General features: G+C 27.1%; 1 protein-coding gene across 1 annotated transcript in view; it reads left to right on the top strand.

Moving 5' to 3' along the window:
• The window catches only part of pan (transcription factor pangolin), an 810214-nt gene that overhangs the window by 781506 nt on the left and 15142 nt on the right, over window positions 1-13566 (top strand). The window contains exons 12-13 of the mRNA XM_075359090.1: window positions 53-221; window positions 11614-11683. Of these exons, the coding sequence (XP_075215205.1) occupies window positions 53-221; window positions 11614-11683 (239 nt within the window). The remainder of the gene's footprint in view (window positions 1-52; window positions 222-11613; window positions 11684-13566) is intronic.

Genomic DNA, 13566 nt, shown 5'->3' with positions numbered 1-13566 from the left:
TTGAAATAAATTTTTGGTTTAAATTTATTTTATAATGACATTCGTTATTTAGTGGCACTCGTTAACACGAGAGGAGCAGGCAAAGTATTACGAGAAAGCGAGACAGGAACGCCAGCTTCACATGGAGTTGTACCCTGGCTGGAGTGCTCGTGACAATTATGGCTACGGAGCGAAGAAGAAGAAGCGAAAGAAAGAGAGGGTTCCGATCGCGGACACTGGAGGTACCCCTGACTCCCCTGATATACTTATGGCATTGCTGCTATTCCCTTCTTCCACCCGTTGCAGTTATTGAAATTGCAGTGTATTAGTTAAATAGTGCTAGACAAACATCCAGGGCGGGAACTCCGATATACCCCCATTAATTTTATATAAAATTGATTAGATGTAAATTTTATTGATTTTTGTACTGCTTGTTATAACATGTATGACGCTAAAGTATTATCATTTTTTAAAAATATATGTAAATTTAATGTCATTCAGTAAAACTTACTTTGTTATTACCTGAACAAAGTCAGGTCTTCAGAGCCTTCTTCAATTTTATAACATTACTATACAACGAAAATCAAAACAAAGTGTTTGTCTTGTTTTGGATTTGTTTGAATAGTATCGTTAATTATATGATGAAGTTCTTGCTGTTTTCTGTTCGTAAAATTTACTTACAAAGTAAGTTTCTCTTTAACCTTGATGGGGTTATAATTTACATATATATTTATACTTTTTAATTTATAGGATAATACATCTATCAATTATATTTCTAATCTTTTTTTATATATTATTACATATCTTTTCTTAAAAATTACTTAATTCAGAAGCAAACAACTTTTTTTTACACTAATATCTAATGTAAATGGGAATTCTTACCCAGTAAAATTTTACTGCATAAATAGAATAATTTTTTTATATAATAATAAAATTTAATTCTTGTTATTGAAATTCTGTGATTTGGTGAGGTATATCGGCAGTAGGGCCCTGAGCCTGTCTGGCATTTATATAACGTCGCCACCTCCTTGGGGATGATATTTGCTTTATATCGGGAAATATTGGCCAAACAAACGTATCCCTTAAAAGAAAGAAAAAACCTTCATTTTATCCTACACCCTTATTTTTACAGCGTTTCTATCCTTTACCTTCTGAACAAATCAGTTATTTTATTTCAATTTTCATTACGTTCGGGTTTTGATTAATGAGTTTATATCCTAATTTCTGTATTTCATTAAATTATGTTAAATTCTAAACTGACTGACCAGAAGTCTTTTTTACTTGTAAAATATTATTCCTGGCTGTTTATCTAGCACGTATATTTAAGGGGAAATTATTGAAAAAATTTTTTTATAAGGTTTGAAGTAAATTTTGAGAACAAAAACCTCCATATAAGACAGCATCCTCATCTTTCTTCCGCTTCTCTTATAAAAATTTATCTAAATGTCCACTTTCAGAAAAAAATGTTTTTTTTTTTTCATATAAAAAATGATTTAAGTCGATCGATATGATTTATGTAATACGATTGCGATTGATTTTGTAGTGGCACGCATTAGGCCGTGAGGAGCAAGCCAAGTATTACGAGTTGGCCCGGAGGGAAAGACAGCTGCATATGCAGTTGTATCCTGATTGGTCATCTCGTGCTAACGCCACTCGCGGAAAGAAGAGGAAACGCAAGCAAGAAACCAATGATGGAGGTACCCACCAATCAACCAATCTAAGAACTCAGATACAATCCCTCCCTTAATTAATTTATTATATTATTATTATTATTATCTCATCTCTAATAGCTTGTTTTGTTTGGACGGTTTTTATACTTCTATTTATCTTTTTCTGTCTTTTACTCTCTTTGTTCCGGTTTTAAAATAAATATTACATTTTTACCCTTTATTTACTTTCCTCGTACCTTTTTTTATTTGAAACGCACGTTCATTGATGGGACTGTTTCATAAAATACAATGAAATTTATGTTTAATTTTTTGTGTAAATAACTAAACTGACTATATTGATTGTTTAAATACAGTAATAAGTTTTTTGTTTTGTAATAATAATAAATTTTAGATGAAATGACATTGTAGTACATGAAACAGATCCCTTTCCTCAAACCCAATTTTTTTTTTTTTAATTGAATTTTGCTTCTTTTAAGGGGAAGTTTGTTGGCTGTTGCATGGTAAATATGTTTATGATTGATTATTTTCTTATTATTATTATTATGATTATAATTATTTTTATATTTGTTGTTTTATAAATAATTTATATTTTCTGTCATGAAATAATAATAGATTTTATTTTTGTACGATTACTTTTATAAACAGGATACGTGTGAAACAAAATTTACTACAAGAAATTATCACACGCATTAATGTTTTATGTACCTGAAATTTTTGGTTTATAATATTGAAGATTGAAACCAGTTTATTTAACTTGAAAATAAACATTTATATGTTCTATATTTTTAGGTATAATTAAAAGTCATGTTAATGTGTTCATAGTTTTGTTAATAAAATTTATGTAGTTTTATTCTTCATGGTATCCTGAATTACAAAAAAAAAAAAAAAAATAGTGTGATAAAAAAAGTTATGTTTTCTGTGCCAAAAAGATATGCAAAAATTAATTAAAATATACTCATAATTTAAATTTCATACAGTAAAATTATGCTGAAAAAATATTTAATCATAATTTTAAAAATAATATATATCCAAGGAGGTGGGTTAATTTTTAAGTTATAATTATTTACGTGTGTTAGTTTTTATTTTTTCTTCTCAGTTGCTTTTGCCCTAGTATTATATTATTATTATTTTTTTTTTAAATTCTTTGCATTTTGTTTATGCTTGCTTTAGTTTTGCATGTTTATATGATATGTGTTGCTATTATTATTATTATTATTATTATTATTATTATTATTATGACTATTTATTTAATTTTCTTAAAAAAAAACTGAAGATACTAAGTTCTTTTTGTTTCTAAATACTACTGAAACATATTCTAATGATTCATAGTATGCGGATAAAGTGACATAATTTCATTATGGTTCACAAGAGATTTTCAACTGACTCAAAAGGATTCTTCTGTTTTTGTGCACTTTTTCCACAATATTCAACTGAGGCTGGTTTGAATGTTTTATTGAAGATTGAGGTTATGCTTAATTGGGGTTAATTAAACCTGTTTTGAGTGCTTTTTTAAAAATAACTCGTAAAACATAATCGCATCAAAAACAAGATTTTTTTTGGTTGTTTCTAAATTAAAGAATAAAGTGGAATAAGTTTTATGATTTCATTGATTGCTACAGTTGTTGACATGTGAAATTACACTTGACTGTTTTTACTGCAATGCTGATGTATTAGAACAAGCCTTAAATGTGGTTTAGATTGTTGGCATTTTATCCTTGCTTTATTTTCATCAATTTTTGGGATGTTATTCCTGCTGAGAAGTCCATATGTTGATTGTGGAACCATCAGGTTATATAAAGGATTCAATTTATTGTCTTACCCATATCCTGTGCGATGTCTTTCTTTAATTGAATATTAAATCTATTTCATAAAATTAATCTATCTTTTCTGTGTACGTTTGTGGTGTCAAAATATTGTTTGTCATCAGGGTTCTTAGTAGGGATATGTTTTAAAATAGTATAATAATGCAGTCTAGTACTGTTTGTAGTTACTGCAATCAACTACATATTTTTTTTAACTACACTTTTGACAGACAGAAGTTAGTAAGAATTAATTTTTATAGTGATTGATCTTCTTGTAATTGTAAAGAAAATTATTTAATTCACTTTTATTTAAAAGTATTTTAGCTACTTTTAAAAGTCAAATCTCACTAGTGCATTCCTTAGAAACATCATAAGTGCAAAGATAGTCATGTACAATGAAATGTTTTAAAACAAAAACCAATTAAATTTAAAAAAATTAATAACATGATAAGAAAAAAAATTGTTGTATTAAACCTGGTATACATTAAACTCACCTTTTTAACCTTTTGTATATACTTGAATAAATATATGTATGAGATCTGTTCAGAAAATAACCGAACTTTTTTAATTACATGCCAATAGAGAAATTTAGTCACTTATGGGTGGCAGCATTGTGTTCCACATAACTTCCTCTATAACCACATGTTCTTGGATTGTTGAAATCTCATTTAGTTTTCGTATTATTGTTAACTGAGTGCAATGTGTTTAAGTGTTAGTAGCGATTGTTGTAATTTGCGGTTTTTGGGAACAACAATACAACATAAAATGCATGAAACTGATGAAACTTTCTCAGAAACTTTTCAAGTTTTGAAACAAGCTTACGAATTGATGCTCTGCGTCATTCGCAGTGTTGCGAATGGTTATCATGATTTAAAAGTGGTCGTCAGTCAGTTGAAGATGACCCTCGATCAAGAAGGCCTTAGACTTCAACTGATGACACACACATTCAGAAAATCAACCATCTGGTGCGTGCAAATGCCGATTGACTATCAAAGAACTTGCAGAAAATGTTAGCAACTCGATTTGATAATGCATGACATTTTGACTGAAAAATTGAATGTGCATAGAGCTGGAACAAAGTTTATTCCTCATTTGATGACTGAACAGCAGAAATAACATTGAGTGGACAATTGTCGGCAACTTCTTGAACAAGCCGATGATGATGAAACATTCATGCAAAGGAGCGTAACAGGAGATGATAACTGGGCAATGACATTGAGACAAATGTTATCAAAAAATCGCACATACAAAAATTTCTACTAACACTTAAACATGTTGTACTCAAACACAAAATCTAAATGAAATATCAGCAATCCAAGAAAATGTGGTTACAGAGGAGGTTATGTAGAACACAATACTGCCAACCGTATATCACTAAATATCTTAGTTGGCGCGTAATTAAAAATGTTCAGTTATTTTCTGAACAGACCTCATATATATATTTATTCATTTTAATCTTAACTAAAATTAATGATATCAAAAGTTTTAAGTTACAAACAATTAAAATATATCTTTTGCCTTATAATGATTAAAGTATTAAATACATGTTACTCTTCAGATATATATTAAAATATTTAAATGCCTGTAATCAAAACACATTCATTTTTTGAATGACAGCTAATAATAGTTAGAGAATTCCTCCATGAAAATGACACATTACAAGTAATTTAGGAATATAAAAATGGTTGCAAATTAAACAAATAAGTATAATGAGTTTTATTCAATTTCATTTGCAGCTGTGTGAAATTAAATCTGTGAATAGTAAGACAGGACTGTGCAATAAGTAATTTTTAAGGTATAGAGTAAAGCAAAGAAAAAAAATGGTCAGGTGCTCCATATGATATATATTTATAATCAAATTTTTTTTATCTCATAAATATCTACATTTTAAGAATTTGTTTGAAATTGGTATTTTTTGTAGCCTAACATTGTAGATCATAGAGTTATTTTATTTTACTTAAATTATATTTCACATAATTTCTAACTGCTCTACTTGCTGTAGTTTACCATTAGGAATTATATATACAATTTTTGATTTTTTTTTTTTTGTTGACTGTTTTCTCTTGTTCATTTTATTCTTTATTGATAGTTTTTTATTTAAATGACGGATAATAAATATTAGCTCCAAATTAGAAGAAAGTGATGCTAATATGGTTATTTTTTTCTTTAAAGCCCTACATTCTTTGTTTTTTCTATAGATTTCTTTTACAATTAATTTATTTTTAATTTCATCATAAGCATTGCATAATTGATGCTAATTCTCATTTGTGAAAAGGCTTCATTGTTATTTCTCAGATTCATTACTTTCAATAGAAACTTATCTTCATACAAATCAATCTTTAGCTACTGTGACCTTTCTTGCTACAGTCTTTTCTTTAAATCATCATTTTTGTCCTGTTCTGCATAATTTTTAACATAAAGAACCTGGTCTAGGTGGCTAATTATACTATGGTTAATTAGCCATTAATTAATTAATATTATGTTGACTTAAATGCGAACATGTGGTGACAATATTTAATATGAGTTATCTAAGGGAATTAGTTAATTAAAATGTGGCTTATTATTGTAATTATTTTGGCAACTTCATACGCTTCACTTTCTAAATGATATTCCATGAAACATTACAACTGGTGTAGAATCATCAGCTTTGAGAGATCTAGTTCTTGTATGTGATTCTGCTTGAAATACTTTATAAAATACTTTTTAAGTTAAATAATATTTCTCTGTTATTTCTTTTTTATAATTTTTAGGTTTGATTTTTCTTACCTATTATGTAGGTAACTTACTTGTTTATCCGTTCTTTTGATCTGCTGAGCATGTTTCTTTTTTGAAGCTGACTGTGCCACTTCTATAATTGACATAGCCAACCATGATGATCACACTAATCTACGTGTGATCAAAAACATTCTACAATTTAAATTCAATTGACTTAATTAGGTTCATTAATACATGTCAAATTCTGTAAAGTTTGTTCTAAACAAATGCATTTCTAATGAACCTTTCATTTAGAAATTAAATGAAATATATACTAATAAAACAGGGTTTTAAATTTTTTTATTTGTTATGGACGAATGCGCAAAGTCTGCTGTCCAGTATGAAACAGTAACAATTTTGACAAATTCAAAATTCACAAATTATAAAAGCAATTTACTTTAATGAAATTATTGAATTAAATACCAAATGCAGATACAGGATTCCATGAAAATTAATGTGGTAGTTTAACCATCTAATTTACTGTGTTTTGGTGGTTTAAATTTAATTTAATATTAAATTCTGTTACCACAGTGGTCAATATGTTAATGAATTATTTGAATTTTTAAAATATGGACATCTTCTGATTTTTTTAAACCTGGGACAACAACATTCATCTATCAGTAATGTAATCCAAGTAGTAATATTGGCATTTATCTCCTTTTTCTTGAGTATACAGGATATTTGCATTATTATATTACTTACCCAGTTAGTAAAAACTAATCTGCAATTACATTTCTTGAATACTTGTTAAAGAGATAGAGAGAGACCTGTTTAATTTATATATTAAAGAAAGAAAAAAATCTCTCAAAAATATTTTCAACTTGAAAATAATAAAAAAGTATTAAAATTTACTATTACAAATTCACTTTTTTAACTTATTACATTTCTATTTTCTCTTATTGTTGAATATTAAATAAAGTTTTTTTCTTTTCTTTTAAGGTTTTATCTTGTGATAAACTAGTAGTTGTGAGCTGTAATTATTGTGTAGCCCTCTTGATGCTGTGTTTAACTATTGTAAAATGTTTTTAGAAATCTTAACTATTGTGTTAAAGTAAAGGATTGTATTATTGTGATTGAAGTAACACAATCTGCAAATGAGTTTTGTTGAAAGATTCTTTATTATGATTCTGGTATAAATTGTATCTTTATTTTTTATAGTAAAATTTATTTTTCTTCAATAATTGTTATTTTGATTGTGTATTTCTGACCTCAGAAATCTTGTTAAATTGCCTGAATTTGATCTTATAGGTTAATATTTTTCATGTGTCTTGCACAGTTTAGCAGGAATGACTGTGGTCTTTTAAAATTTTCAAAAAATATGCTTCCTTATTCTGAAAAGAAATTTACCTGTGATGGTTTCAAGTATCTTCCCAAACCTTGCAACTTTAGTATGCTTTTTCTATGTTTTTGAGATGTTAGAAGTTTTCCAGCCCAAGAATTCGATTCTATTGACACATTGAGTCAGCTTATCCTTTAAAATTGATGAAAAAGAAATGGAATGGAGGAGTTGATGTACCATTGATTTTGATTTAATAATAGAGTTAATGAAATCACCTAGTAAAAACTTTTGTGACTCAAACTTCACCTTTTGTGATCTGTATTTTTTACCTATTTATATCCCAGAAGAGGAAGATGCTTACTGCAGAACCTGTCCACATTCATATATCTTATAGTATCTACTGTACTGTTTGCAATGGTAAGTCAGGTTTCTGCTTAAGAATTTTTTTCTTCATTGTAATGTTAAGTTAAGTAGGCTGGTTATCTGTTATATGTTATTTGACCAGATTTTTAGCTAAAATTAATGTTATAAAATTCTGTTGCTCATCATCATGTGTCCCTGAATTGTACAGCCTGCTGGTCCACTCATCCGTAGCATTTTAAAGATATATTTAAGGCATTGAAGACAGATTGGATCTCTGTTGGACATCAATAAGAGTGTTACTTCTCACAACATTGCTCTTATCTCAACTGTGGTATAAATTTCCATTCTCTCCTAATACAATGTAAACATCAATTATTTGTCTTCAATTACTCTTCACTTTTCAAAATTTTCCGTAGTTAACTATTGTTTAACATGCCAAAAGGTTTTCTATAATATTCAAACAATAATTGTGTGCTACATTTACAAATATGTAAATAGAGTGTAGCTTTCTCTATATATATTATATATATATATAAATATTTTTATTAGTGTATTGCCTGTCAATGATATCTCTTTTTCTATTTTTTATTTATTTATATGTCTAGTTTTATTAAGTAGCTTTAATTAGAGGAAAAAGTTTCCTATTTTTGTTTGTTATTATAAATACTTGTAGTGATTATTTGTCATTTATTCTTTTTTTTTTCATTTTTAAATAAATATTTTATTTTCTGTATGTTTACTTCTTTCCTTTTTGTAACTAAAATGAATATCATTTGCTAAATAAACTAAGATTGAAATTTAGTAACTAAATAAATAAATTGTAACGTACAATATCTTTTTAAAATACATTGATTTTTAATTTTTCCCTCATTTTGTGGTGTGTACTTTCTTTTCTTACTGTTAGTCATGAGTATTTTGCATGTATTTTTTTGTCTTATGAACCAGATGATACCTTCTGTGACTTCTAGATCTTTGCCTTCTACTTTTACCTATTTTGTAGATCAAATTTTAGTATTTAAGAAGTATCTTTGTAGCTTTTCTAAATTGCATGATTTCAGCAATTTCTCCATTTGATTTGTATATTATTTTTATTCTTTTAATATAGATTTAGAAATATTTATTAAGATCTATTAAATTACAATGTTCTTTTGAATTTTCTTTATAAGTTTTGTTCTGAAATATGATATATAGTATATTCATTAACAGTATGATGTAATGTATGTTACATGCCTAAAATTGTTAATGTAATCAAAAGTTTTGATGCCTGTCTTTGTAAATTAGTGAAATAAAACTTTAATAAGTTTAAATTGGTAATAGTTTTAAATATCAATCTAAGCTCAGAACATTTATCTAGGGTAAAGTTAAGAGAATATTAGAGTTAATAGGATATTTTAGTGGAACATTGATATGTATGCCCTATTCATATAAAATAGAAATAGGATGACAGTACTTTGAACTGTGTTTCTAGAAATCAGATATCAAAAATAAAGAAAAGTAAGGTTACATTTTTTAGAGGTAAACTGGAATTGGATCTTGATAAGGAATGGATGTTATATTCTTTGCGATGAGAGATGTAGCCTAGATTAAAACCACGTAGCACCATTGAGAATAAACAAAAATTTGTTGTCTTTTTTTGAATTCTCTCCAAAATATTCTATTCTATTCTGAATTTATTCTTACCACTACACTAATTTTTTCTTACAATACACTTTTGTAGGTTATTTTATAACTTTACAATGTTAATTGAGGATAAGGGTACTCAATCTATTTTTAAAATCTGAAACTTTAGATGCTATGTAAGATATAATTTCCAACAGAAAATTATCTTTTAAGGAAGATATTCTCAAATGTTTTTCAAATGACAGATTTGAACAATATATTGCTGTATTACATTGGGAAGAATTAGAAGATACTATACAAATACTAGGGATGCAGTTCAAATAGATCTCTTCTTAACATGGATATAACAGGCAGTTAACAAAAGTACAGAAAATAACTTTGCTGAAAAGAATCATTTGGTTAGGGAAATCATTGGATGTTATTAAAGGATTGATCCAGAGGGACCATAAAATGAAATAAACAACTCTACCCAAAGGAGCATGTCAGATCCTCTCAAGGAACTTGAGGCTTTATGGTCGGTCCATCTCATTCACAATTTTCTTAATATATATTTTTATTTTGGATCTGACATTACTTACTAATCGATGATTTTGCATAGATTAGCTAAAATATATATTATAAAAAGTTACTTTTCTACCTGATAGTGAAATGGCATCTTTTGCTCAGCCTTCCTTAAGGAAACCCCTTACCCATTCCCAGAATTGTTTGTTATATGAAAGTATCTAATTCAGCTATTTAATTCAGTGGCTTTTGAGATACTACAGAGTTAAGTGGTGATTACAGCTATTTTAGAGTAGAGAGTATTTTTGTTTTCTTATTTTTTCATAATTGAATAATGTAATCAAAGCAATAAAATCTGCATGAGGAGAGTGTTCAAACAGAATTAACAATTCATGTCTTAAATTTGTTGAAAATTATATGGGTATTTGTATAAAATGTAGCTGTATAAAATTCATAGGTAATACATAGAGATCTAAATAAAAAAAAACACTGGAATGTGTATTAAAGGGATTCCTGGGGTTGACTTCACTGAATATACTGTAACTCTGGTACCAAGTAATCGGGTCACCTAAGTGCTAGCGTCAAATTTTTTTAATAAAATCTTTTTGCCAGCATATTAAAGTAACTACCAATAACAAAATATTGAAAAAAACAAAGTAATACAGGGATCAGTGGTAGCAGTAATTTTTTGATCAAAATGGTAGCAGTGAAATTGTTATTAGCATCACTAGTAATAACTGTAAAAATATTAGTTATTTGTGGTCATTGAGATCTAAATAAATTTTGATTAGTCTTCTATAGAACACGTAGAAAAGTTTCCAAAAATTGGTTACATGAGTAGATCAAAATAAAGTCATGAAAATGAATCTACTGGTTTACTTCAAAATATAATTTATGTATGTAACATAACTGTTTAATTAATCAGATTTGACAATGTGTATTATATTTCATTTTAAAATTATAGTTCTTCTAAATTGTGTTTTCATGATGATTATATTAATAAAAAAAAAATCTTATGCGAAGAATTGTTATATTGTTTCCTTTTTTGCCAAAGACTAAAACTGAAAAACATTGGGAAACAATATATTACACCTCATAAACTATATATACATGCGATTTTTAAAAATGTGTTATTAAAATAGTTGTGTATTTTAATATGTTTTCACTGGTCTAAATGATGGATAGTGATTTTACTAATGATTTCTAAATTATCTACTTATCTTTTGTTTAACGATAAGAGTGGAAATACTACAATTTTGATTTTGTAAAGCTACTAGTTTGCTTGACTGAAGGGAAAATATATTTTATAAAGTTATTAATTTTTTAAATACATGGAAATATGCTTCCAGAAGACTTTTTCAAAGTAATTACTCAGGTACAAGAAGACGCTGCATAATTTCTTAAAAGTCTTATAAATTTCATACATTTTTCTGAGAGCTAAACTTATGGCTTTGAAAATGATTTTCTGGAATATATTTGCAAAAATTTAAAAGAGAGGCTTTTTTAAATTTGTATTATAGTAGTTATAATTACATTTCATCATGCTAATCAAAGGAAAAATGTATATTTATTAAAAATTATTCCTTTTATTGGATGTGGCCCTTATGTAAATATTTATTTACTTTTGTTTTGTTGGGGTTTTTAGGTAATAATATGAAGAAATGTAGAGCAAGATATGGATTAGATCAACAGAGTCAGTGGTGTAAACCTTGTAGGTAAGTGTCATTGAAAGTACTTCATTCATTTATTATTTTTTTAAATTTTTGTTTAAATGAATGAAAACTACTGTATTATACTATTTTATGTTGTATAATTCTGTGTCATAAATACCTTCTACTTTCCCCTTTGTTAATTTAATTTTTGTACAATAGATTCTTGGTAAACCTTTTTGGGCTTACTGTGAAGTTAAAATTAATTTTACTCGTTAGTGAATTGGGAGATTAAGGAAGTGGAACAGTAAGTTATTGTAATGGATTTCATATGTATGACATTAATATATATAATTTATTATGAACTGTATTTAATTGTTTTCCAAACTAGCTATCATATTTAGTTATTATATACTAAATTATAACTTATATAACAATTTAAAAAATAAATAAACAAGATTAGTATGTACATTTTCGTGTAAATTCCATTACGTTTAAGCAGTTTCTTTTTTTGAATGTACTGTATAAAAATACTCTTGTATTTGCCAGATTTATTCCTTTTTTGTTTTGTTATATCCATCCTTATTGTGAATATATTTGTCCAATGTTTCTTCTAAATGTTACAAAAGTTTTAAATTATTTAATAGTACAACATATGAACACCTTTACTTGAGTATGAGTATTATAAACAGCACTTCTAATTTATTAAAGTGTGTCTATAATTTTGTTCATTAAAAGGTTTTCTGTTTACTTCTTCTAGAAATGTTTTCTTTACATTCTTTAGGTAGGACTTACATAAAATTTAATTTTTAAGGGTTTATGTTTTTGTTCTTCTGGAATAGCATTAAATATTGTTTCAAAATTTGAAATTTGTTTAATTGTTACCATTGTTGTCTGTTTATTGCTTAGTCTCTTATTTGCAGTATGCACTGAAATTTTCTCTTAGAATTTTGTTTAGCAAGATATTTTATGTTATTCTCTGTCAATAAAAAAAGAAAAAGTTTTCTAATATGTTACTTTGTACAAGCCTGCAAGCCTCTTCATACATTTTTTTATTATTTCTACTTGGCATTGTCTTTTACTTTCTTACTGGTGTATTTAGATAAATGAAAATTTTGAAAATGATCAGGAAATTAATTTCAAATATTATATTAGTTATGCAAATCTTTACTGTTTGTAAATCTACATACAGGAAGAGTTTATTTTTTGCTATTAGTAATTTCAAGGGAATAAACAATGTTTCATAAATATCTTCTTTTTTTAATAATTTTGTATTTTTAATAATTAGTACTGAAATACCATCACACCAACTACTTACATTTCCAGTATTATTTACCAATTATTGCTAACTACATTGTATTCAGTGATATCTTACTGGTGTATGGGAATTGATTTTTTATACTAACTTTAGTTGTCACTATTTATCATTCATTTTGATCCTATAAGATTGTCCTTCCTGAACCATTCCAGTTGTTATAAGCCATCAAGATCATATATCGATATAATTTACAATGTAAACTAAGATACTAAATAATCTGTATTTTTAATTTCTATTGTTTGCTTAAGCAGCAATTCGTCTTTTTTAAGTGTTAAGCCATTCTTTTGTTTTATTATTGCCTATTCTTTGTTATGACAAAGTTTGAGTATTTTTTTTAGCTAAAATGTTCTTGAATAGTTCACAATTTTTTGTTGATACTATTACAAGTCTTTTGTTTTGATATTTTTCGTATTGAATTATATATTTCTCTGTTAAAAGATGCCAGCCATATTGTTTAAGATTTTGTATGCATTTTTTGATTCAATACCTTTACAGTAATAATGATAACTTGTTAATGTATTTATGTTTCTACTATAAGGAATTAGGAGGTTCCGCTTTACTTAGAAAGCATCCAAAACACAGGCTGGACTTTTTGCACAATCCCTGAGAAGGAAACAAAGGTCTGCATAGG

The sequence above is a fragment of the Lycorma delicatula genome, chromosome 3 (assembly GCF_047948215.1).
Source record: "Lycorma delicatula isolate Av1 chromosome 3, ASM4794821v1, whole genome shotgun sequence".
In the NCBI taxonomy this organism is placed as follows: Eukaryota; Metazoa; Arthropoda; class Insecta; order Hemiptera; family Fulgoridae; genus Lycorma; species Lycorma delicatula.
The sequence above is the reverse complement of the archived record's forward strand: the minus strand, read 5'-3'. Positions and strand labels throughout refer to the sequence as shown.